Consider the following 25346-nt stretch of genomic DNA (forward strand, 5'->3'; position numbering starts at 1 on the left):
CCCAAATCTGACTTCGTATGAGGAAGTTATGATTTTTCGAAGTTTCGGCTTAGCAGTGTACAGCCCGAAGTTCGAATATTAGATCGAGCGGTTTTTAACCGACACAACCTAAATGAGAATCAAAGATCTCGTTAATAGTAGCGTAACGATAAAAAGACAGACGAAAATGATTGTCGGATGAAGAAGTTATGAATTTTTAACGGACCAGTCCTGTCCTGGCCTGTTAAAAATATAACTTTTAAAACAAAATCAAAATTAGCAGACAGAGTCTAAACGAAAGTTGTAGAGTACGTTCCCGCCTACGCGTGGATATAAAGAACGTCGAAAACGGAGCTCGTATGCGAAAGTTATGATTTTTAGAAGTCGGAAAGTGAATTTGCGAAATCTGATACGAGATTGATGACGTGGCCGAATCCCAGCCGTCCGATGAGCTCGCTTCGGATTGCAACACGTCGCACCTCGCATTACGCCCAACGTACGAAACCGAGTACGCCCAGCGTACTTCGGTCTTGTGTGGTCTGAGAAGTGAACACGCAGCCCCACCGAAACTCTGCCACGTGCGAAGCCAACTGGTGACCCTATCCGATCTACACCCCGCGTAGTGCTGTACGTCCAGCGTACCACCGAAGGCTCGCGCCTATAAATAGGCTGCGAGGGCTGCCGAAGAAATCACACCAAAATCACTTCTCTCTCTAATTTCTTTCTATCTCTAGGATCCCAACCCCCCCCCCCTAAGCCTAGGTAAACCCCCTAGCACCCGAAGGAGGCCCCGAGGCTCCCGGAGTCCCGAGAAAAAGAGTCTTTCGGTTCGGAAACGCTGCTCCAAGCGAAACCCGGTTTTCGAGAAAACCCGCTGTAAGTGAGCTACGCCTACGTTATTTTTAATATAGCTTCTAATTAATTATAGTAACATTATTAGAGCCTTAAAATAATTATTTGGGTTGTTATTATGAGTTAAATAGAGTGTTGTTTAACGCTTATATAATAGTAATAATAGTTAGACTATTAATTAGTCGCGGTTAACGTTGGACTAAACCCTAGTGGTATTGATACTATGTTTTGTCAAGGGAAAATTGTTTTGAGATAACGAAGCGCTGTCTGAGTTCGGAATCACCACCTTTTCAAGTGAGTGCATATTTACTTTCATCTTACACATAGATATGAAGTATTTTATATAAACTACGTGTTATGTCTGCATATTATCTGTATACTTGCTATCTATACTGGATGAACGATTTTATACAAATTTTATATGATTTAAACTGTATATGTATTTATATCTACAGAATATGTTGGGTAAAACATGGGTAGATGAAATATGAGTTGGATGATGAGTTGAGAGGTGATATAGACCATGAGGTAAGGGTGAGAGGTGGACGATGTGAGAAGCCTTGTTCCCAAATGCTGGCCCCGTCATCTAGCAGAGTATGGATGACAACCACAGACTATTCTAGACAGTCCAGTGGAACACTAGCAGGCTCGCAACCTGTAGGTGTTGTGAACGATGTGTTCACCCGGTGTACTCTAAACCCTGGCGATCATGCAGACTTGGGGCCTAAACCTTGGCGATCATGCAGACTTGGTGCCAAAACCCTGGCGACTATGCGGACTTAGTGTCTGTTGTATAAACCCTGGCGACTATGCAGACTTAGTGCCTAAACACTAGCGACTATGCGGACTTAGTGCCTGTTGTATAAATCCTGGCGACTATGCAGACTTAGTGCCTAAACCCCGGTGACGATGGACTTCGTGCCGATTCCTTAGGATGATTCTTAGGAATGAATGAACGAGGAATAGTTGATTCTTAGGGTAGATCCTTAAGAGTAAAGAAGATAATGAGGATGGGTAATTGGGTTGATTGTTTGATGTTTAAACATAATAATTATATTATTATGGGTTGAAAACCCTATGTACTCACCAGGTTTCCCAACCTGACCCGCTTCAACTTATTTCTATCACATGTATCGATATGAAGTTACATTACACTGAGAGATTTAAAAGAGATGTAGATCACTAGTGTAAATGAATGTAAGTTCTGTTTATGCTTATGTTTCTGTATTGACGATGACATCCCAAATGTTTTAAAAATGAATAAAAATACATTCTTTCAGAAATGCTTTGATAACGTATTTATCATATTTTACTGGGAACAAATTCCGCAACATTTTTATTAAAAGAAGTACTCTGATTTTTATCGGTCTTTTCTGGTCGTGAAAATGGAGATGTCATAAAACTTAAGGCTTTTTATGGCATTATCCAAATATTAATTTCAATTTGTTGATTTTCTGGGATTCATTGAAATCTTCAAAAAGAGTCAAAATAAGATAAAATTTGTTACCAAACAATTTAAACGTAAATTGCTATTGTTTCCAAAAAAAACATAGAATTTGAATGTTATATGAAACCGAAAATTGCAGCAAGCTGAAAAAAAAAATCGGGGTTACATTAATATTTATGAAATTATGATTGATTTATGTTTTATTTAGTACAAAATTTTGTACAAAAATATAAGAATTATTCAAAAAGTGACACGTGGCAAGTTAGCATGGTAGAAAGGGGACATGTGGCGGACATAGAGGGTCTAAAGGGGTGTTTGGGATTGCTTTTGAATATCAAAAGTTCTTTAAAAGTTCTTTTGGTAGAAGGACTTTTTATAGAAGGACTTTATGCAAAAGATGATATTTAAAATGTGTTTGGATTAATAAAATGACTTTTAATTTAACTTCTAGTCTTTTATATGTAAAATCCAAAAAAGTCACAAAATGTGACTTTTTGAAGTCTCTCTTTTTTCTCTTTGCAAAAAATCATTATAAAAAAAACTTTTTTACTATCCAAACATCTTTTGCCTTTTTTTTTACTTTTAAAAAAAAAAAAAGTTAAAGTCACCCTCTAAGGGTGGCCAGTATAACCATTCAAATTTTAAAACATCACGTAATTTATTTCGAAAATTTTCTGACGTAATTTAAATTTACCACCTCCAAAATGATGTGTGCTACAGTGGAGTTTTGCACGCAACTACACTTATTATAAAATAAAACATATGGTAATTTTTAAATAAAATAAGAAGGTTATTACTCTCGTAAAGTTTTGAAGTATTGTTCCAAGTGGATCCATAAAATTGGATAAATTTTGGCCATTATCTTTATCCAATGTGCAAGTTTGGTCCTTTTGCTTCAAAGTAATGTTAGATCAAATTAATATAACTATTTAAAACGCTAACCACAACTATTTCATAATAACGTGGAAACACAGGGTCTGTACAGAAATTAACATATACCTAAAGTCCATTTATGTAATTTGAGTTAGCTTTTACCTTTCATCTCAACAAAATAAAGTCCTTGTTTTTTGCTCCTCCCTCCCTCTCTCTCATCACCATGGATTCAACACTTCTTCCCTAAAATTCATAAACCCTCAGAGAGGATTACTACGTCACACGATTTACAAACAATCAAAAACGAGAATTATCAAAACCTTTTTGGGGGTTTGATTTGTTCCAAATAGTTATCTTGATTTTTTCGTCATCTTTTTTATCGATTCGTTTGAGGAGTATTATGTACAGATCTGGAGCTGTGATGGCTTGGAATGTGTTCAAATTCTGTACGGCCCTTAGAGGGTTAGGCTCGATCATGATCTTGTTGGTTCTTGGTGTTGTTGGTGTCACCTATTACGCCGTCGTCTTGTGCAATTATGGACCTGCTTTGGCCGCCGGTGGCCTTGATTCGCTCATCGCACTTCTTATTTTAATCGTATTTCATACCCTGGTAATCATATTTTTCTCTCACTTCCCAGTTCATATTTATATCTATTAAATTGAAGGTGTTTCTGGGCGTTTTCTGTTTGTATTATAGTTCTTAATCTAGCAAATTAACTTAATTTAACCAAGTTCGTAAGAGGAAAATTGGGAAATTTCAGCTACCCGAGTCATAATTTTGATGATTTATAGAGGTGTGTGCAGAACCCCATGATTTTAACTGTTTATATAACAGATGTTTGGCGATTTAGGGAAAACTTCATTTTCAGCTGCGTAGTAGTAAATGCGTTGTTCTGTTTTAGCTCATATAGTTTACAGGTGGTGTAGCTTCACCTCTGAGACACTCGACCTCTAAGTTCTATATATGATTATAAGTTAAAAAAAGGAAATAATAAAAAAGAAAATAGTTATCACAAATTCAAAAACAGAATCATTGTTGACCTAATCAACAACATTTGTGGTGATCCAGTTGGTGATGCTATTATGGAGTTATTTCTCTGTGGTGTTCACGGATCCTGGTGGTGTGCCACCTAATTATAGACCACTAGTGGATCAAGAAAGAGGAGAAATCGATCCATTAGAAGCATCTGAATTTGGCCCATTGAATTCACCTGATCCAAACAATTCAAGAATCCGGTATTGTCGCAAGTGTAACCAGTTAAAACCACCTCGTTGCCACCATTGTTCTGTTTGTGAGTTCAATTTTCCACTTTATTTATAATCTTTTAGTATTTTCTAATCTTGATTCTTTAATATAAAGAATGTATGTTTTGGTGCATATGTTATATAGGTGGGAGATGTGTTTTGAAGATGGATCATCATTGTGTGTGGGTTGTTAATTGTGTTGGGGCACTAAACTACAAGTATTTCCTTCTTTTTCTGGTACGTTTGATAATCCTCTTTGTCTTGTAAAAAGTGTATTATAGGTGAAATGTCTAAAATACCCTTCAATGATGATGATGATGCAGTTTTACACGTTTTTGGAGACAACGGTGGTGACTTTAGCCTTGCTACCACATTTCATAGCATTCTTTAGTGATGGAGAGATTCCCGGGTCACCTAGCACTTTAGCAACAACCTTTCTTGCTTTTGGTATATCTGATAAAATTTTAAAATCCTTTTTTTTTTTTTAATGATTTTATAACCACCCTCTTGTTCACTTATGTAATGATTATTTCTTTTTGCAGTCTTGAATTTGGCTTTTGCTTTAAGCGTGTTGGGGTTTCTTATTATGCACATATCTTTGGTCTCTGCTAATACCACAACAATCGAGGTATTGTGTATTACAACAATGTACTTTCAGTCTTTTTCTTATTAAAACATTGTACTTTATAAATATACCCAATTATAACATTGTACTTTCAAAAAAAAAAATTGTTAGGACATTAGAGTTTTCAAAACACAATGTTGTGATAGAAAGAAATGGAAGCAGGATGCTATAATAAATAAGTCAGTGAATGTACATTGCTATTTCTTGGTCAAATCTTGCAATTTATAATTTATTTATGTTTTTGTGATCAGGCATACGAGAAGAAAACCACTCCAAAATGGCGTTATGATCTTGGTCGCAAGAGGAATTTTGAACAGGTATTGATTATATAATGATATTATATCTACCCCTTGTTCTAAAGCAGTTGATAAAAATTTGATTTGAGTCCATGAAATTTGGCTGTTTTGTCATTGTTGAAGTGCATGTGAAATGTTTGGTTGTTTCTTTTCGACTTAATCTGGACATAATGACTTAATGGGTTAAGCCAAACTACTTGGCTTGATGTATCAAGACATTAACTTAGTTACCTATTTTCCCTTCTTTTTTGCATGTCTATTGGTTTAATTTATTGAAAATTTTCAGGTATTCGGAACTGTAGAAAAGTATTGGTTCATTCCCGCATACTGTGAAGAAGATTTGAGAAGAATGCCTGCTCTTCAGGGCCTGGAGTATCCATCAAAGCCGGATTTGGATGCCCAAGAATTCTAAAATCATCCAAAAAAAGAAAAGACATGACATGTTTTTGGTTTATAGCATCACCCTACACCCCCAACACACCTCATGATGTGATGCACTCAACTGATTTTGGGACCCGTTTTAACTTGGTTAGAAGTAGCAGAAGGGGGAGGAGGTAAATGTTTATTTGTTGGGTTTGGTCAGGGTTTGTGGAAGGAAAAGTTAGTGTAAGAAAGAAGCTATATAAGAATGTACATTAGTAACATTTTCAACAGTTTTATTCTATTCTCCACACGTGAAATCAACTTTTAACTTTCTGTCGCTTTGGCCATCAACCTTTATAGCATTTGGCTATGGATCTGATAGAAGCATGATGGAATAGACCAACGAATGGAATAGAATTGACCAAATTAGAATATGGAAAATGGAATAGAATCATGAATGCCCTTTGTCAGTCAATGTTCGGTATAGCGAAAAGTTGTGTTTGGTTAGAATGTGATTAATATCAACTTGTGGTTTTTTGTTACAAATTTACGATTGATTTCATCATCGTTTTGCCATTGAAACTATCCCGGTTAATACCTTATGGTATTCCGGTTAAAATTTTAGCAACGTGCTTCATGACATAGCAATCGTGTTAGGGTAGCTTGCACGAATACAAAGAACTCAAGTATTTTTATTAAAATGTGCAATATTTAGAGCATCCATGATACATACATCAATTTGAGAGTTTGAATAAGGTGGCATGTCTAATTCTCATTCAATTGATTAAGGGGCTGTTTGGTAGAATCTGAATTTTTAAGATCTGAATTTTTAAGATGTCTGAATTTCTAAGATGGTTTGAATTTTTAAGATCTGAATTTTAATATGTTGTTTGGCTGGAAGCTCTGAATTTTTGTGCTGAATAATAAAAATGACCATTTTACCCTTCAGTATCATTTCGTTCAATTACAACAGCATACCCTTGAAAAAAAATTACATCAAAGTAGGATGCTAGAAATGAACATCATGCATATGATTTTTTTCATCAAAGTACAATGTAAACTAAACAACCGAATATTTCAATACAATTTTCGGCCAATAATTTGGTCAACATCACACCCCATACAAGGTTTACATGATATAATGCATATGATCTTTTTGGTTCTTGAACATGTGAATGAAAAAATGTTGCTAATCTACAAAAACACACGGAGAGGACATCTTCACCATTAACATGCAACAACCCATCACCCTCTTCATCACACACTACCATCATACACCATTACCGGGCACCCACCTGTCATCGACCTTTATCATCATCATCGCAGCCTTCACGACACCATCAACTTCTATTCACTAGTCACTTAACAATAGATTTCAACAAAAATTCAGCACATAACAGCAATATTAGCAATAGATTTCAGCAAATGAACAAAATCAGCAACTTGTATTAGCAACTACAAACACATTTTCAATAAAATAGAACAAAGGTCAGCAACAAATTTTAGCTATGCATATCAAATTTCAGCCATACAAAATCTGAAAAATAGCATTTATATTCAGCATTTGAATAAAACTATACTCCACATCTGATTCAAGAAAAAAGAAGAAAAAAAAAAAGTTTTCTATGAAACCACTGAATTCAGGGAAACATCACCAACTGCGTATCAAATCCATCACCAAACAAAGGTATCTTTGTGTTCTATTTCCAATTCACCAACCAATTGGTTGTTTTCTTTACTAAAATCTACAATATTAACCAACCAAATTATCATCTTCTATCTTAAGATTTCAAACAATATTCATATACATGTATCATATAACGATCCAGTACTTAACCGGACATGAAATACAAAGAAAATCAAAATCAAATCAAAATCGAGGACTGATAATCGAGTTCTAGGGAAAAAAAGAAAAAAAAATCGATGTATTTATAATAATCGGTTTTCAGGGAAAAAGGGAACAATTGTTCTATTTACAGAAATCTATTTTCACGAAGAAAAAAAAATTACCTTGCAACATCAGGTCGTCGTCGCTGGCGGCGCTAGTAGAGGCTGGCGGAGGCGGCGAAATCAATATCGGAGGTAGCAGATGATTGTAGATCGGAGAGGTATTGTAGATCAGAGAGGTAGGAGAATGGGTGGAAGGGAGGAGAAAGGGCAATGCTGTCGAGCTTGGCGTCGGAAGTCATGGTGGGAGTCGATTTCAGGGAGGTAGACGACGGGAGGAGGTGATCGGTGCTGGAGATGGTCGAAGGTGGGAGGAGACGGGAGAGACGATCTGAAGGTGGGTGCGTAGTTTTGGAGGCGTGTATCAGCGTATAAGGGTAGAAAGGGGAGGAAGCGTGCGTTTTTTTTTTCAGATACAATATGAAGTCTGAAAGTTTAAGAGGTTTTTATAAAATTAAGAGGCTTTTGTTCCTATGCTACCAAACACTCTTAATCTGAAAAATTAAGAGCTTGCCTCTTAATTTGTCAATTAAGAGCCTACCAAACAGCCCCTAAATTCTACAATTGTGTGACATGTTGACATTATTCAATGGATATGAAGTTCAATGGTTATTGAACTCTTCAATAGGAAAAATGAAACTTTTTAACTGTTAAAAATATATTTCCTTGAATTTTATAGAGTTTTAATGTATTGTAGGAAAATTAATATAGAGTTGTATAGAAAATAAAATGACGATGTGTCAATCTATTAAACTCTAATAAGTTTAATACATTATGCATGCTCTTATACTAATTTGGAAGCATTAAAAAGGTTGATACGGCGAGAACATATCTCAACCATATAATTATATAATACAATTATATAGATCTAAAGACTTCAAATAAAAAAAATCATAATTATCAATAGGACAATTTACTAATTTTTCATGCTAATTAAATAATAAAAAAACTAAATAATCAATGTTTTACAAAATAATAGGATTGCAATCTATCTGTTACCAAAAATTTAGCATTTTAGTATGGAAAATCAATCAAACTCATAATGTTAAAAATGTTAATATTTTTTATACATAACTAATAGATTAATCATACATGAATATACCAACGACTAGAAATCAATATTTCTTTTTTTCTTTTATTTATTCAGCCATTGTTACATTACTATAGCTACATGAATTCATATATTTATTTTCATATATTTATATTCATACAATTATATTCATTACTAATTATATTATGAATGAATCAATACATTTATTCTGATAAAGTCATCTTCATAATGATTAAGCACTTCAGGATCGAGACCTTCTATTCGTACATGATTACAATTGATTTATTCTCTAACACATGTAGATCGAAATATATTTACACTGTTATATTTATAAATGAATCATAAATGTATATTCATAGACGAATCTTGGCATGTTGCACATTAATTATATTACGTAGTTGAAATATTGGAAATTATTTTCTTATTTAAAATAACTTATGAACGTTTAATTCGTATTTTGTAAGATTTGATAAAAAAAATAGAACGGAAGGCAAAATTAGATAAATAGATAGATAGTTACATATTTTTCATTTACACTTTCTCTGGTAGTTGATAAATTAGATAAAACCGATTTTCTAATGGCACTTATCAATATCCCCTGCTTACAATAAAAAAACGCAATTCAAATTTGAAATCTTTTATAATATTTATAATCACGATTATAAAATTCTAATTAACATAAGCAACAATCAATCTATTACACATTCATATCAATTACAAATTATCCGATGAATATCAAATATAACTTTCTAATACAACTATATAATTAAAAAAACAAATAGGATGATAAATATTATTTACCATTAGGTTACTCATGTTGTTTTTAATTGTCAAACCGTCATTAATAATTTAATACAAATAAACAATATAACAAGTTAATAATATCAACCACTTGTTATTTACCATTAGGTTAGGCATGTTGTTTTAATCATATCTTTCTGCAAAACAAATTTATGTAATATCAAGTATACTACAAAATTTAAAAGAGATTGATTTAAAAAATATAAAACATAAGCGAAATAATTAGGAAGTTAGTAATGTTAATGTTATGAAAACGGTTTTGCGTGCTTCTATGGAAACTTTCAACTCAAAATGAAGGCTCTCATTCCCAAATTGGCTTCAACCGCTTGTTCACTTATATGATATAGAGTTAGGCAGGGGTGAGCAAAAACCGCGCCACAACTAAAATTAACCGTATAAACCGTAACCGATTAACCACAACCGCAATAAAAACCGATGGTGAGATTTTCTATTTTTCAAAAACCGCAAATTTACGGTGCGGTGCGGTTATTAGTTTTTTCAAAAACCGCAAAAAAAAAACCGCACACCGCATATATTATATACAAATTTTTTTATTAATTATTAACATATTAAATATTAAAAATAAGACAAGTTTTATGGATAAAAGAATGATAAAATTCTAGAAGACAAAAGTGTTGGTTTTTTCTTATGTTTAACTTTGGAAAATGATGAAATTTGACAATTTTAAGATATTTATTGTTAATTACCGGTGATTTAACGTTTTTAAGATATCAGTTGTTTGTAATTTAAGTTAATTGTATTATACCTTATGGTTTTTTATTATTACAAGTAATATGTTTAAACTCTTAAAATTGTTTGAACTGTAAAGTGCGGTTAAAAACCACACAAAATAACCGCACCAAATCCATGCGGTTAATAACCGTAACACAAAAAAACAAAACCGCACCGCAAAAATAACCGCACCAAGCGGTTTTGAAAATGGATTAACCGCATTTGCGGTTAGTGGTGAGGTTTTGGCCAATAACCGCACTGAACCGCACCGCGCTCACCCCTAGAGTTAGGTAGACTCAATTTTAACTAACGTCGTTTTTTCTTTGCACTTATCTCACATTAACAAACCAATTAAGAATCATTATTCAAATAACCTTTTGAGTTGTAGTATTTAAAAGATAAGTTGAAGAGTTGTGATAGTTTCAAATCAATATGATTCAAAGAAATACGTAAAAGATGTTAACAAATTAAATACATTTGGTACCCCCATGCTACAACATGTTATTCCCTCAAGATACTCTATTAACATTGTACTTTCAATATTTTTCTTATTAAAGCGTTGTACATTGAGAATGTACCCAATTATAACATTGTTCTTTCAATTTTTTTTATTAAGACCTTATATTTCTAAAAAGTCTATCCCATTATAGTAGTGAAAATCACTTTGTGTTTGCATGCCATTGCTATTTGTTATAATTGCGTAAAATTTTCAAAATATAATTTTGTGAGTCGAATAAAATGAAATAGGATGCTATTATAAACAAGTCAATGAAATTGTCTCGTTCCTTCTTGCACTTAACCCTAAACAATATACTTAGTCAAATCGGGCAAATTCTATCAAAAAAGTTTAGCTATTTGTCAAATAAGGAAGTCAAAATCCATAATTAAGATCTTAGGTTCAGGTCTAAGGAGGTTGTTTCTTTGACTTGATGAAGTTAATGGGTTAAAAACTTAATCTCGATTAACTATACATGGTTGTTTCTTTTTTACTTAGTCTTAACAAAATGACTTAATGGATTAAGCCAAAAAAACATGGCTCAATGTATTACGACACTACTATTTTACCTATTTGCCCTTCATATAATGTATATGATCTTTCTTTTTTAAATCGATATAATGGTTTATCATGATGTCAAACAGGGTGAAATCACTACCACTTACAAATCATTCAAAGTATTTTCTGTGGCTTTCTTCCCACTCCATAGAATGATCTGTTCATCTTTATACAATATAGGCACACAAGGGACCAGATCCTGTGTTAAGAGAATTTCATTAAAAAAAGACATAATAAAGATGGAAACTTTCTATCACAAATAAGAAAACACAAAATACATACCCTTAGCTTCACAGCGATCCTTTTGGAGTCACTCATACCCACATGTGCACAACAGAGCTTCACTACTTGTTCGACTTCAAAAGCCTCTCTCACTTTTTCAACCACATTAGCATACACACCATTTCTTGCTGCACGAATGTCAAACCCCTATTAGTTGAAAACTTCCCTAATTTTGTCATTTTTGAAGGGTATATAGGACATTTGGCTAATGAGTAATGGTGATGTACTTAGTTTCATTAGTGGAGGAGAGTTAAGTCCTCGGTTTCTCAATTCTTTTGTTTCTTCAAATGTCAAGCCATCAGCAACATTCTTTATGAGCTTCGGATAAATTGGTGGATATGGCTTCCATAGCATTAAAGGAACAACAGGTCTATTTTTGGGATCATAATTTCGTCCACGATACAGTAGCAAGATGTTAATCTGTCTGTATATGATCTTCCCACCCGATTTTTCCTGCAATTATTGTATGTAAGCTAATAGCTTTGTTAGAGGATCCAAATTAGCAAAACAAGTGTGATTTCAAACTTCAAACCTCGAGGTGGAAGCAGACATTGTCCATATCAAGAGTCGGGACTCCTAAGCATTTGATCCTCACAGCTTCGGCTTTCTTCCAATGGTTTTGGATGTCATCAATCATGTTGTGTGTAACCCCACCCTTTCCTACCACAGCAATTTTAATAAGATTTGTCTGATTCTATTATGGAATCAATTTTGCAAAGATTCAATGTTTACCCAAATTGATTTGGCGAGAGCAATCACTGTGTCGATATCTTTCAACGAGTTCAGATACTTCTTCCTCTGATAACGGATTCCCAAGAACCGCATTCCTCTCTTCTTCAACCTTGGCAATGTCGGCTGCCTGCTGCAATGGAGCCACTGTTCCAGTCCATTTCCGGTCAAGTCGACCCGGCCCAAAAGGAGAGAATTTGGGGGTTTCTCGATACCCAATGGGTTCGAGGCTAGGGTTGGTCTCAGAGTACGAGTACCTGAAATCAAAGGGTAGATTTGATTTTATAGGGAATTTGTTTTGCGGTTTCTTGTTTGATACGTCTTCTTTGAGTTTCTTGTTCTTCTGATTTTGGGGTTTTAGGATTGGGGAAAAAGGTGGGTCGTCTTCAAAATGGGATTTTGTTAGGTGACGGAGGATTTGTGGTCGGTTGTGGCTATGGAAGTCGTGGCGCCACCGTGAAAAAAGCTTTAGCATTTGCAATTCAAAAGAATCTTTACGTACGCCCCAGCAAGAGCAACGTCAGTGATTCCAATTCCAACAGTAAACAAGGAATCAAACTTATGAGATCAAACTTTATTTCATGGAGTATTCGATTAAACACTGGGTCTTCACTGAACTTCAAACCCCTCTCCTTCGTCGCCCAAAAACTCTCCAAAACACGCCCCTGAAGGTCACGTGCATTGGTTTTCTTCCAACCGAAACATAGGTCACGTGCAACCGCAACCTCGCGTCATCCCTTCGACACAATATGGCCCACACGGAATGCAGGTTGTGGCCCAAGTTACGTGGCCCACAGGCCCTCTCCTGCGCCAAGCTCCCAAACAACTATATAAATCATTTTCTTATAAACCTCCCTCGTTTGCGAACTTTACAAAGTTTGGGTGGCTGGTAGTACTTTTTAGGAATTCAAGGGTGGTAAGTGAAAATATAAAGTTGATTTTTGTGTTTCTCATGAGAAGTTGAGAACACTCTAGACCCGAAGCTGGCGACAAGAGGAATTCAAACTACTGAATTGCATTTAAACCCTTCGTTAGTTCGTTTCATAAATCGATTCTCCCTCATCACATTTTCAATTGCTTCAGATCTATCTTGAACGGAAATCAGGTACGAATTTTTTTTTTGGAAGTGTTTTCTGTTCGTTTAATTGCGGTTTTATGAGATTGTTTCATCAGAAAAAATAGAATAATTGATGAACTTCTGTTAAATTGTTGTATTATTTATGTGGATTAGTTTGTGTGATTTTAGTTTCTGCTTATGTAATTTCTGATTTTAGTGATTTAAGTTGGAGACTTATATCGTGAGTCATTTACATGCACCTTAATCGATCAAGTTAAATTCAACTATTAATCTCTCACGGTGTTTGCTAATTTTAATTACACTGATTGATTTAGTTGCTATTAAACTCATGTTGTTTGTATATGAATAAGTTTCCTGTGGAGAAGTTTAGCATGTGTGCATATGATCATATATGTATTCATATTTTATATGCAAGCTGTTTCTAATATTCAGTCTGTAGGAAGATGTGTAACAATCATGAAGATATGAGGAGGTCATATTATCATATAATAATAATAGTTTATTTGTTGACCTTTTTAGTACGAAAGAGAAAAAACTTTTCTCACATGATTCACTGGTTTAACTTTGTGCTGAATTTAGAATCTTGAATCTGTAGGATCTGTTGTAAAGGAATGCAGAGGGAAAGACAAACTAGAGATGAATCAATGAATTCGTCTAATAGAAGCATGATGTCCAGCATTTTTGGAGGAAGGGATCCATTTGATGACCCATTTTTCACTCGCCCATTTGGGAGTATATTTGAGCACAATAGCATCTTTGATACACATGGTTCATCTGAGGATTTGCTACATTCAAATGCGAACAGTTCCAAGGGGCTAGTTATTGAAGAGATAGATTCTGATGATGAAGGAGAAGGGCAAAACGGTAATTCTGGGGTTGTTACGGATGACAAACCCCACAGAGTTGCCACATCTAGCAAAGATCCCCTTATAGAACATCCTGATGATGAAGGTATCAATGTATTATCACTCAAACTTTCATTCTATCTTTTAAGTAACGACTCATTCCATTACCATGTTCATTCTATTCCATTCCATCCAACCAATTACATTATGACAGAGGAAGTGAAGAAGGAGACGCGCTTGAACAAGAATCATAACAGGACCAAGACCCAAAGCATTAGTTTTAAAAAAGTTACATATGGTGGTATAAATGGAGCATACTACACTGCAACAACAACCAGAAAATCAAACAATGATGGAGTAAGTAATATTCCACAATCCACACTGTTTTGAATCTGATTTCCTGATTTTTTTATATTAATTAATATATCATTATATTTGGCAATCAGGTGGTACTTGAAGACACCAAAGAAGCTGATAAAACAACAGGTCAAGCAACACATAGAATTTCTAAAGGAATACATGACAAGGTAACCAAATTTTTTAAATACAACCCCGTGTACTTGTCGGGTTTTTGCAAATGAGCCCCTGAAAATCTTCTTTTGATTTGTTATTTGAGTATGTGGAAACTAAAGTTGGTTACGTGGTTTCTCACTAGGGTCACTCTGTCACTAGGAAACTTGGTACAGATGGGGAAGTGGACACAGTGCAGACCTTACATAACCTTAACCAAGGTTAGAGTTAGTTTGTAAACTATGGTTAATATACAGGAACATTTGCTCTTGTTAACAAAGGCAATTGGTTTGCTTATTGCTTAGATGAGTTGGCAAGTTTTGAAGAAGAATGGGAGGGTAATGCTGACATGCACATCCCTCCTTGGAACGAAGAATTCAACTCGTTTGGGAAGCCAAGTAAGCATCAGTAATAAGTAATCATTAAACAGTAAATAGTAAACATCTTTTTCTTTTTTTTTAATGATGGTTTTATAGGGTTTGGTAGCATGGGACCATTTGGGTTGGCGCTTGAGGCAGCAGGTGGCTCCCAGAGAAGTGGGAGGTTGAGGACTGAAAATCAAGAGCAGACAAGTTCTTCTAGAAGCCAACCTAAAAAGGTTGTTAGAATCAACATAGATTGAGTTGAACGCATTATAGTTTGGTCAATATAGGTTATACATGTATTTTTGGTAAATATTGTTATAGTTCATTGAATACGTTGTATGATTTGAGTTTGTATGTTGTGGCAATAGTGGTCGAAAATAAAGGTATTGTATTTGGTCTCTGTTACTAAGAAAATCTCTATTTTTTATTTTTTTTAGTTTTTTGAACTTGTTCCATTGGTGGATGTTATGTAGAAAGAAACTAGGGGGTGTTATATATGCTGGAAGGAGAGCAAACAATGGAAGAAAAAGCAAGGAACTCAATACTCTATATATTATTGAATTGGTAAATCGAAGATTTGTTAGATTTTCGACTTACTCATGCAATATAAGAAAAATAACATGGTGGGAAAAGAGAAACATTGTAGTTATGTGACTCATACATATCCCAAGTAAAGAGAAGTTGATTAATTTCATGATGAGACATACAAATATACAATCATATTGACATAATGACATTTATATATAGGAACATTGTTTTTGATTTCTGATCAAGGTTTGAGTTACATTGAGGTTTTGGAAAAAGAAATATATATATATATATATATATATATATATATATATATATATATATTGAGTTGTGGAGTGTAATACATTTCTTTTGAACCTCGAATGATACATGTGAGGAATTATTTAAAGGATATAGCATTACAACTATCTAACATTAGTGTAGAAAACGCAAATACATATTCGGTTATGTGTTATTTTTAACTAATATTGTTTTGTTCCACAACTTTTTTGATTTTTCTGTTTTGAGAATTTAAGGCGAGTGAGTGCTTTTTAATATTTAGATAAAATTTCTTTTTAGCAAAGAAATAAAACTTGTAGTGCAAAAATTGAGTTTAGGTTGAGAGAAATTTAATATGCAAAGATGAGAAAATATCTCAAAAATGGCTTAAACAAGTTTAAAGTTTTGGAAATGGCAATACAAAATTGGTAATTACTTTTGGTAAAAAAAATCAAAATAATATCTAAAACCATTTTTCCCATGACTATTTTTATGGTTTTCTGAAAATATAGAAAAATGTCATCAAATAAGAACACAAAATTCTGTAAGAATCTAGAACTCAATCACAAGTTTTGGATATAAGTCTGTACAACAAAAGTCGATATTTAAAAAGTCGGTAGGCCTCACCCTTCCTATCTTTTTTTCCTTTCTGGAAGTTTCTATCACTCTCTTATTATTCTCCTATTCTCTCTTTCTCTCTTTGATTTCGAGCTTTAAAGGTAAGTTCTTCTTCCAGCTGAAGTGAAATTGTTTACACTGTGTTTGTTCATCATTAAAAATAAATTTGTCAACGTATTTCGCTGACCTTTGCTGTTCTTGTTTGCAAAATCCCTTAATTGCTTAGTTTCTCAGAGTAAAATGTCAAAACTATTTTGGGGCAAAGATCCATTTGATGATCCGTTCTTCACTGATCATTTCCATGACCATGGTGGATCTAGAAAGGAGATAACAATCGAGGAATTGGACACCGATGGCGGAAATTCAGCTCCTAACACACAAGTATCAGTCAACAAAACCCCAACACACAAATCTCAAGGTACACAATTTGATCGTTAATTTATATTTTCCGTTTCTTAATCTTCATATGAATCTATGGCTGAACCGTGTATAGAATCTGATAGCTTCAGCTTCCGAAGAGTTGCATATGGTGGTGTCAATGGAGTGTACTACAGTTCTTCTATAGGCCAAAGGACTGGTAGTGATGGGGTATGAATGATTGATTGCGTGGTTCTTTGGATTTTTTTTCTCCTTTGTATAGATTTTATGTGATGTTGAAATGAAATATTTACTGGTGTACAGGTGGTTTTTCTAGAAATCAAAGAAGAAGATAAGACTGTGGGTCAAGCATTGCATACAATTTCCAGAGGAATACATGAGAAGGTGCAACTCTTTCTTTGGTTTGATCATTTATACCTACACCTATTAAGAAATAAATAACAACATACTTTCACTGACTTGTTTATTATAGCATCCTACTTCCATTGATTACTATTACAAATACAAAAAAATCAAATGAATTATTTTCACTGCTATAATTGGATAGATATTCAAAAGTATGATTTCCTAATAAGGAAAAACTGACTTCAATACACCTTGATAAGAAAAAGGATTGAAAGTATAATGTTGTAATAAAAAGATATAAAAGTATGTTAATGTTTCTTGTATTTAGTCTTGATGTTAAATAGAAAACTAATCATGTAACTTCTTATTATGCTGGTGAAGGGTCATACACTGACAAAAAAATGCGACCCATTTGGCAAAGAGGATTCATTGCAAATTCTACATAATCTAAATGAGGGTATGTTTGATGTTTCCTTCTAAAAAGTTGTTTTTCTTTTTTCTCATTGCTGAGTTGTATAAAACCCTATATTGTGTGGAATTATTTAGATGAACTAAATGCGTTTGAAGAAAATTGGAAAGTCAAAGCAGACAAGCATATACCTGGTTGGAATGACGGGTTCAATTTGCTTGAGAATGCAGGTATCCAAAAGGGTTAAATGTGATATATAGCAACGTACTTCTATTTATTTGTTTATTATAGCATTTGGATTCCATTTCTTCCTATTACAACACTTTATTCTAAAAAACTACACAGCAATGTCATCAAAATAGAAAACAATCTATTTGGGTAGATTTTAGAAAATTAAATGTATATGATGCTGTAATGGAAATAAATGAAAATATGATGCTATAACAAACATATATTAAAAGCTGGTTGATATTTTTTTTATCTAAAGATGGCATCATTAAGTATTTATTGTGTTTATAGGGGTGGAGGGTTATGGTCAGTTAGGTTGGAAAGATGAGGGGGCTTGGGGCAGGTGGACACTGCCATGGACAGATGTGTGGGGAACGGATGGTGGTCAGCCCTCTTCTGGAAGGGTCAAAAAGGTTACCCCAGTTGATATCATGTAATCAACTCTATAAAAGTTAAACTCGACTCCGACCGAGTTGACTTATGACTCGGATAAGTTTAACAACTATGGACTTATACTAGATGCGCAAGTAGTTTGTTAGTGTGTTTTTAATGTTATGTTGTTGTATAAACTTTGACATATGTTTCTCTTTGCTTTATTATCGTGCGTTTATTTTCTTGTTTTCTAAATTTCATGTATGTTTAAGTCTCAAAATCTAGACTATAATTATTAGTCATTTGGTGTGATTAGATCAACAAAAAAATAAAAAAAAGTCAATAAGGAATCAATCCTTCCTAAATAAAAATGATTTTGCCATTTGTCATTTTCTAATGCATTATGTCATATGGTTTTTTTTTCATTTCTTTTTTTCGTATGTCATTTTATGGTTTTTCATTTTATTAAATTCTACATAGTAATTAATGTAATAAATAATATATATATATATATATATATATATATATATATATATATATATATATATATATATCAACTTCATTAATAAACTTTCTTTTTAATTTTAAAATTAATAAATTAAAGTCTCATTAGTTTTTTTTGTTTATTATCTAAATTATTTGATTAAATTTAAAATAGAAAAAAAAAACTTTTTTTTTAATAATTCAATATCTTTCTCATTTTTCTTATAAATTCAAACTTTTTACATGTTTAAAATTTCATATTTAATACATGGTCTCGCATTTAAGTGAAAAATAAATAAAAATGGGAGGTATTCTTGTTGATTAGTCATTGTGTATTTTTCATCTAAAATTTATAAATTATAAATTACATATTATTTCTTTAAGATTAAATGAATAAAATACAACAAAATTTGTGATTTATTTTCTCTATAAAAAGGAAAAATATTGATATATACATTTTTATTTTATTTTTTTGATCTTAAAACAAAAATAAAGAAGTTTATAAAGTACTAGTTTTTCAAAAATAATATATATTTTTTTGTTATTAAAACTATATATATATATATGTTTCCAATCATGTTAGTCTCTGTGTATCTTTAGTACTGGTAGGCTTGATTGCACACCAACCCTCTTACAACCAACATTTGGCTCCGGCATAATAACTTTCTCCACATTACCATCCTCAGGAATATCAATCATTTCCGCTCGACGCTCTACATCACGAGAACTACTACCAACCAACTTTTGCGGACACAGCCGACGAACAATAGCTAGATTCCCCGCATCCACCCCCCCCCCCCACACACACACATACACACACTCTGCCATGCAACCTTTCGTTTACTCACAGGTGCCACGATAACACCTTTCTTGCTATCCTCTACAAACTCATCTTCAACATCCCTCCCTTTAGAAGATTCTACCCCAACAGCATCAATAAAAGCAGAGCGAGAAGGCTGAACAGCGACTCGGCGCCGCTTAGCATCCTGAATGGTTAAGGCCCGAGCAATGAAAGCTTCATTACGAAACGAAAACGAGGGGAAAAACTTTATTAACAATATCAATTTCCCAATACCGGAGACTCCCAACCCAATTCTTCGCCAACACATCCATAAAACCCACCTTCTTTTCAACACCTAACAAAGGCAAGAAAGAGCAAAACAAAGTCAAAACAACAACCTAAATTTCCTAATATATATATATATATATATATATATATATATATATATATATATATATATATACACACTAGGTGTAAGACCCATGTATTACATGAGTTAATTAAAAAAAAATATAAAGATCTAAATAATTAAGAATTTTGGATTTATAAGAAAACAAGAAAAATAATGAATTATTAAAATTGATTTTTTTATCTTTTAAATCTAAATAAATAAACAAAATAAACTAATGACCTTTAATTTGGAAATTTAGAAATAATAAGGTAAATCCATTAATGAAATTGATCTTCATTTCTTACTACATTTATTGTAATTATAACCTTAAACTATTATGTGGAATTTATGAAAATATAAAAACCCAAAAAATGACATGTGGAAAAGAAATTAATTCAAAATAACCCACAAAATGACATTTGGCAAATTGAATGAGAGTGTGACATGTGGCAAAAAAAACCTTCATTTATTAGAGTATATATATATATATATATATATATATATATATATATATATATATATATATATATATATATATATATATATGATATGTGTTACGTGGATTGTGTGTGGGGTATGCTCTGGGGAACCCACTAAGCTTCGTGCTTACAGTTTTGTTTATGGTTTCAGGTATCATCGATTTGGAAAAGAAGGGCTCGGATTGATAGCAGTGCACACACATATGATTTCCGCAAGGAATGATTTTGGGATAAACTCTGATAAATATTTTACTTAATGATGATTTGAAATGTTTGAAATAAATGGTATCAATTCTTTAGCTATATTTAAAAATGAATTTTTTTACCCTTGATTTTTGGGTGGTTACACGTTGGTATCAGAGCCTTGGTTTGATGGATTCGGACGTAATTTCGGGTGTGTCTGAACTCAAACTGAGGATCTGTAAAGTTTTCAAAAGAAAATGTTTTAAGTAAAGAATTTCTAAGACAAGAAAAGGTGTAGTGCATGCAATCAGCCGAGCTCAAGTAAGTTTGCCCAGAATACCCACATATGTTATCTATTATGACTTGGTTTATGAATCTGTGAATCGCATGCTAGTTAGGGGTAGGGGGAGATGTCTGTATATGTTGTATGAGCTGGTGGATTGCATGTTGGTGCTGAGTAGTCAGCAATAGATTGGCCTGATATGTGGTGTTTGTAGCCTTGGGAACATTTGATGCCATGCTAGAATGAGAATGATTATTGGTATTAGTAACTGCTACGTGTATGCTTTCAAATTTGTATACGGTTAGGATTTTATAGCCTTAGAATAATTGATTTGGCCTTATTTCCTGTTCCTTGTTTGGTTGTGGTCCTAGGGTAGAGTCTATTATTCGACAGTCTATTAGATCCTATTTTGTGTATAGTTTGCATGCATAAGGCAACCGGCAATAAGGATGGATGGGTGTGGATAGCATGAGTTGTGGTACGTGGGCTGAGTGTTCAATGATAGTCCTTTGGATCGGTGTGCTACTGCACGAATGATGCTTGCTTTGTGCTTGGTGGAACCCTTGAGTGGTGGGAGTCAGCTACTAAGTGGATATGACGATATCCAGGAGGTAAATGGCTGGCATCATGGGAAGTTCTTTAGTAGCTGATGGCAAGGCGAGGTTGGGAACCTAGGAAAGCCTAGGATATGCTCCAGTGAGTTAGTGGGGCGGTTCGGTGAGGTTGGGAACCTAGGGGGAGTCTGGGAGTTGCTTTGGTGAGTGTCATACTGCTGTTTAGCGGATATTGGGTGCATCAGTTTGAGGAAGTGACTTGGAGGATTCGGGAGGATTGTTGAGGAAAGTATGGATAGGTGTGGAAGGTAGTATTGAGACCATACTACTGAAAGCACAGGATCCATACTCGAATCGGTGAGAGTCTTAGAGAATCTGATAAGCTTCGGGGAGGAGTCTGTGACCTGATTTAGGGGCAGAGTATGTTCCAGCTGTTGCAGCTCAGCCATTGGTAAGTGAGCTAATGAGCGTGACAAGGTGTCTGAAGGATATGACTTCCAAAGTCCGAGGATGTGATATCGATGTGAAGCACTTTAAGAAGAGATGGCCGTGCCAGGTGCATCTAGTAGAGGGTCCCGGAGAGAGACCCAAGACTTCTGATCATCGGGTAAAAGGCCAGCAGGGCCGGAGTCAGTGAAGCGCGTGCGGGAAAGTGAACAAGGGGGGTTTGACACTCCAAGGATTTAGGCTACTATAAGTGTAGCAGGGTTGGTCATGTCAGCAGAAGGTGATCAGAATTCCTCCAGATGTTGCGGGTATGTCATCTTCTAGTGCTACTAGGTGGATGTTGGGAATCTGTATCGCTATGGAATTGTGAGTGAGTTTGGATAAGTAAGATCTCGGGTCAGTTTTCTGTTAGTGTCTGGGTTATCAAGGATCATATATGCCATCCTGCATGCCGAAAAGTCCTTGATGAACCCACAGAGGGACGCATCTTGCGGAGTGGGTTCCGCGTGTACCGTTGTCATTCTGGATCTTTGTCGGGATCTGTGCAGGAGTATTATTTAAAGGATAGTCGGTCAGAGTTAGAGCGATTGATCTCCAGTGAAGTTAGCGTTCAGTGGTTCTATCATGGTTCAGGTATGATTGACAATTGCCTATGGAAGAACTTTGGAGTTCAAGGCACTACCGTTGCTAGGAAAGGATTAGTGGCATGAAGATAGTGGAGTCAGTTGCGGGTGTTAGATGCATAAGTGGTTGGTCATTGGGTATTCAAGAGAATTGTATTTTTGCATGGGATGTGTTCAACTAGAGTTCAGTGGTGCTGCAAGACTGGAAGTGGGAACGAGGATTCGTCAGCCAGAGTGAAGACTAAGGCCTCCAGTTGTCAGCATGGGAAGTGGATTGGGGTGTCAGATTGGACCAAATTTCAAGAGTACTCATCAAAGTTTCCAAGGATGGGCGATCTCAATGTTTAATCGGTAATTAATCGCTAGCACTGGTAAGCACAGGTTGTCATCAGGGGACTATTAAAGAAGTAAGAAGGATTGGGAATCCTTCCATTCTCACGTGCCGTGAAGACTTAGCTAAAGCTGAGTGGGGGAGAATCGATCAGGTACTCAAGAACAGAAATAAGTGTGAAAATAGGATGAGTTTCGCATCCCCGTCAGGGGGAAAGGCGGTCGAGTGGCCGTCTAGGTTGATGGTTGGGTAAGTTGGGAGTTCAGAAAACGTTCCAACATTTGGTTCATGCTTCCTTGACGTCAGATAGCAGGTTTTGGGAACCAGGTTAGAGTTTAAGTTAGGACTCAATTTTAGTTTAGTGTTAGGTCGAGCTCATGTTCGACCCGGTTTGGACAGTGTTGTAAGACTACAAGGGTAACCGTAGCATTCACTAGGTTGGTAGATAGCATGAGCGTGTTGTTAGGACGCGGAAGGGACAGTAGTACCCACCAGTCGGGAGTAGCAGTGAGGGCGTGGCAAATCCACGGATTGGTTTACGGATTTTCCCAGAGGGATTAGACCTGGTTAAACCAGTGATAAGACTGTAGGAGCGCCACTACAGTTATGAGATCAAGGAAGCAGTGGACTGCTTAAGGTCGTTCGTGATACAAGGCTACCATTGGTCATGTAGCAATCACTTTTAGCCTTGAATTGGTGACGTCAGGATTCGACGCATGGACCCGATCGGTTAGATCAGAAAGTTGTAGAGTCGCAGTGGCATGATAACTAGTGGCAACTAGTTCCAGAGAAGGATTTCGTTCAAAAGTCGTGGGAGACAACTAAGTGGGAGCCATTCGGTTCCACAGCCGGGTCGGAACCCGGTATTTCAGAAGACTGACGAATGAACTGGGACCAGGAAGGTCTCGATAGATTTTGGAAAAGCAGCCATGTGGCAGCATACCGCTTCAGGCAGTTTAGTGTTCGGGCAGTTTCAGTGTTTGGGTAGTATTAGTATTTGTGTTTTAGGTTGCAAGTACAGACGGAATAGCTGGTTGATTGGGAAGTGACAAGTCACTCACAACGAGATTAGCTGAGCCTAGGCCAAGTATAAGTGATCTGCAGGGATAATTGGGTTTGTGATCCTGATTTATAGCGAGAACCCCGAGTTATCAGAAGTTGAGTAATCAGTTGATGGATAAGTGGACTGGGTTCAACGATACTGATTCAGTATGAGCGGTCCGGTAATGATGTGACATCCGCCTAAAATGGATTCGGGTCAACCCAACCCAATTGGAAATTTAATAAACCCTACTCAAGATTACTTGACGCTAATAGGATCAAAACCCATGCAATACGATATAACTTGACGTTAATAGCAACATAGTATTGTACAACGTTATAACTATAATCAAAGTAAATTATGATACCATATTAAAATAAAATCAAAGTATAATGCTCTAATTAAATTAAAAGAATCAAACTTGAATTCTCTAATTAAACTTCAAATCAAAGTAGATTGTTATAATCAAATAATAACCTATCTTTTATAAAACTCCATTTTTATAAACTTTACATTAAATTTTATAAAACTCTATTTTTTATAAACTTTACTTTAAATTTTATAAAACTCATATATTAATTATGTAAAAGATGCTTGTGTTAGTGGGAAATTATGAAGACCACCAAAAGCAAAAAGATTATTCCCATGGTCTCCCACTCACACCTCCCATCCACTTTCCTTTCCCTTTTCTCCCAACACATTATTCTCTTCACCACTTAAATCTTCTCTATTCTTTCTCTCACTCTCAATCTCGAAATTTCCTCCAAGAATACTCATATTCCATCCAAGAACAATCTATTATACTCAAATCTTCATCCCTCTTGAAGCATTCATCAAGGTATGTTGTTAAAAGTTTCAAATTCATACAAGAAACAAATTAAATCCACCAAAATATCTAAAACTCATTTTTTTCATAAACCTGATTTTTCTCAGAATACCATCAATAAAATAAGAAGTTCTGGAAATTTTCAGAAAATAACTTATTTTTATTGAATTATCATAATTATTTCAATAAAGTAGGACAATAATTCACATAAAATACTTGTTGCATTCAATAAATTCTGAGAAAATTCTGGGATGACCTGTATACTGATTAAACATGATATATGAAGTTTCATGCATTTATATTACTGTTTACTATTATTTATGATTTTATTGATTAATTAGTAATGAAATATATAAAAAATACTTCCCATAGTAACAAATATCTGAAACTTATACACTGGGCTCTACATCATGTTATAAAACTATGGTTAATTTTACAGATTTTTTGAGAATCATTTACTATTTTTCCCGAATTTTGTGTTGTTTAATCATTAAAATATTAATAAATAATAAAACAGTTCAGAAAAATATAAAATTTTTACAGTAATTCATATTGTATGAAATAATGATTTCCTAATAATTTCATAATTTTTCAATACTGTTTACTATTTAAAACTATTTTCCTAAGTATTTAAGCATGTAAAAATGCATTTTAATGATTATTTCATATAAATAATTGTTAAAATCTATAAATAATTATAATTAGGCAAGTTA

At 34.4% G+C, this 25346-nt stretch overlaps 4 protein-coding genes and 1 long non-coding RNA gene across 6 annotated transcripts; 3 read left to right on the forward strand and 2 right to left on the reverse strand.

The window, feature by feature from the left end:
* The first annotated feature begins 3335 nt into the window (after positions 1–3335).
* On the forward strand, positions 3336–6017 carry LOC145125506 (putative protein S-acyltransferase 14). Its single transcript, XM_079060958.1, has 7 exons — positions 3336–3761; positions 4221–4443; positions 4542–4633; positions 4720–4843; positions 4939–5024; positions 5273–5338; positions 5604–6017. The coding sequence occupies exons 1-7, from the start codon at positions 3552–3554 to the stop codon at positions 5727–5729; spliced, it is 927 nt and encodes a 308-aa protein (XP_078917084.1). The 5' UTR covers positions 3336–3551; the 3' UTR covers positions 5730–6017.
* Positions 6018–6687: 670 nt separating this feature from the next.
* Positions 6688–8328, reverse strand: LOC145123842 (uncharacterized). The gene is made up of 2 exons (XR_013715360.1): positions 7691–8328; positions 6688–7041 (listed from the first exon to the last, which is right to left on the reverse strand). It is a non-coding gene; the product is annotated as an uncharacterized LOC145123842 (long non-coding RNA).
* A 2780-nt stretch (positions 8329–11108) lies between these two features.
* LOC145124960 (RNA-binding CRS1 / YhbY (CRM) domain-containing protein) lies at positions 11109–13061 on the reverse strand. The gene is made up of 5 exons (XM_079060438.1): positions 12280–13061; positions 12080–12207; positions 11775–12000; positions 11548–11675; positions 11109–11464 (listed from the first exon to the last, which is right to left on the reverse strand). Exons 1-5 carry the CDS (start codon positions 12749–12751, stop codon positions 11369–11371), a joined length of 1050 nt encoding a protein of 349 aa, XP_078916564.1. The 5' UTR covers positions 12752–13061; the 3' UTR covers positions 11109–11368.
* A 73-nt stretch (positions 13062–13134) lies between these two features.
* Positions 13135–15501, forward strand: LOC145124961 (uncharacterized). Of its 2 annotated transcripts, none has more exons than XM_079060440.1 (7): positions 13135–13381; positions 13934–14305; positions 14414–14556; positions 14646–14726; positions 14855–14930; positions 15015–15107; positions 15186–15501. In XM_079060440.1, exons 2-7 carry the CDS (start codon positions 13966–13968, stop codon positions 15329–15331), a joined length of 879 nt encoding a protein of 292 aa, XP_078916566.1. In that variant the 5' UTR covers positions 13135–13381; positions 13934–13965; the 3' UTR covers positions 15332–15501. The 2 variants fall into 2 exon arrangements, with proteins under 2 accessions (XP_078916566.1, XP_078916565.1); XM_079060439.1 differs by having other exon boundaries at positions 13136–13381; positions 13950–14305.
* Positions 15502–16432: 931 nt separating this feature from the next.
* Positions 16433–18465, forward strand: LOC145125176 (uncharacterized). Its single transcript, XM_079060668.1, has 7 exons — positions 16433–16579; positions 16705–16896; positions 16972–17066; positions 17160–17240; positions 17583–17658; positions 17748–17840; positions 18130–18465. Exons 2-7 carry the CDS (start codon positions 16719–16721, stop codon positions 18273–18275), a joined length of 669 nt encoding a protein of 222 aa, XP_078916794.1. The 5' UTR covers positions 16433–16579; positions 16705–16718; the 3' UTR covers positions 18276–18465.
* Positions 18466–25346: the final 6881 nt, after the last annotated feature.

This window comes from Lactuca virosa, chromosome 7 (assembly GCF_052849685.1).
Source record: "Lactuca virosa cultivar CGN04683 chromosome 7, Lactuca_virosa_CGN04683_v6, whole genome shotgun sequence".
Lineage (NCBI taxonomy): Eukaryota > Viridiplantae > Streptophyta > Magnoliopsida > Asterales > Asteraceae > Lactuca > Lactuca virosa.

What these genes read in the sequence shown, in the direction of transcription:
- LOC145124960 (XM_079060438.1), bottom strand. Translation starts at nt 12,751, where the DNA reads ATGCTAAAGCTTTTTTCACGGTGGCGCCACGACTTCCATAGCCACAAC. An exon ending in ATGTCTGCTTCCACCTCGAG is followed by an intron (nt 12,001 to 12,079) that starts GTTTGAAGTTTG and finishes CAATAATTGCAG; the next exon opens with GAAAAATCGGGTGGGAAGAT. An exon ending in TCCTCCACTAATGAAACTAA is followed by an intron (nt 11,676 to 11,774) that starts GTACATCACCAT and finishes ACATTCGTGCAG; the next exon opens with CAAGAAATGGTGTGTATGCT.
- LOC145125176 (XM_079060668.1), top strand. Translation starts at nt 16,719, where the DNA reads ATGTCAAAACTATTTTGGGGCAAAGATCCATTTGATGATCCGTTCTTC. An exon ending in CCAGAGGAATACATGAGAAG is followed by an intron (nt 17,241 to 17,582) that starts GTGCAACTCTTT and finishes ATGCTGGTGAAG; the next exon opens with GGTCATACACTGACAAAAAA. An exon ending in CAATTTGCTTGAGAATGCAG is followed by an intron (nt 17,841 to 18,129) that starts GTATCCAAAAGG and finishes TTGTGTTTATAG; the next exon opens with GGGTGGAGGGTTATGGTCAG.
- LOC145125506 (XM_079060958.1), top strand. Translation starts at nt 3,552, where the DNA reads ATGTACAGATCTGGAGCTGTGATGGCTTGGAATGTGTTCAAATTCTGT. An exon ending in TAATCGTATTTCATACCCTG is followed by an intron (nt 3,762 to 4,220) that starts GTAATCATATTT and finishes GTGGTGATCCAG; the next exon opens with TTGGTGATGCTATTATGGAG. An exon ending in TTGCCACCATTGTTCTGTTT is followed by an intron (nt 4,444 to 4,541) that starts GTGAGTTCAATT and finishes TATGTTATATAG; the next exon opens with GTGGGAGATGTGTTTTGAAG.
- LOC145124961 (XM_079060440.1), top strand. Translation starts at nt 13,966, where the DNA reads ATGCAGAGGGAAAGACAAACTAGAGATGAATCAATGAATTCGTCTAAT. An exon ending in CTAAAGGAATACATGACAAG is followed by an intron (nt 14,727 to 14,854) that starts GTAACCAAATTT and finishes GTTTCTCACTAG; the next exon opens with GGTCACTCTGTCACTAGGAA. An exon ending in CAACTCGTTTGGGAAGCCAA is followed by an intron (nt 15,108 to 15,185) that starts GTAAGCATCAGT and finishes ATGGTTTTATAG; the next exon opens with GGTTTGGTAGCATGGGACCA.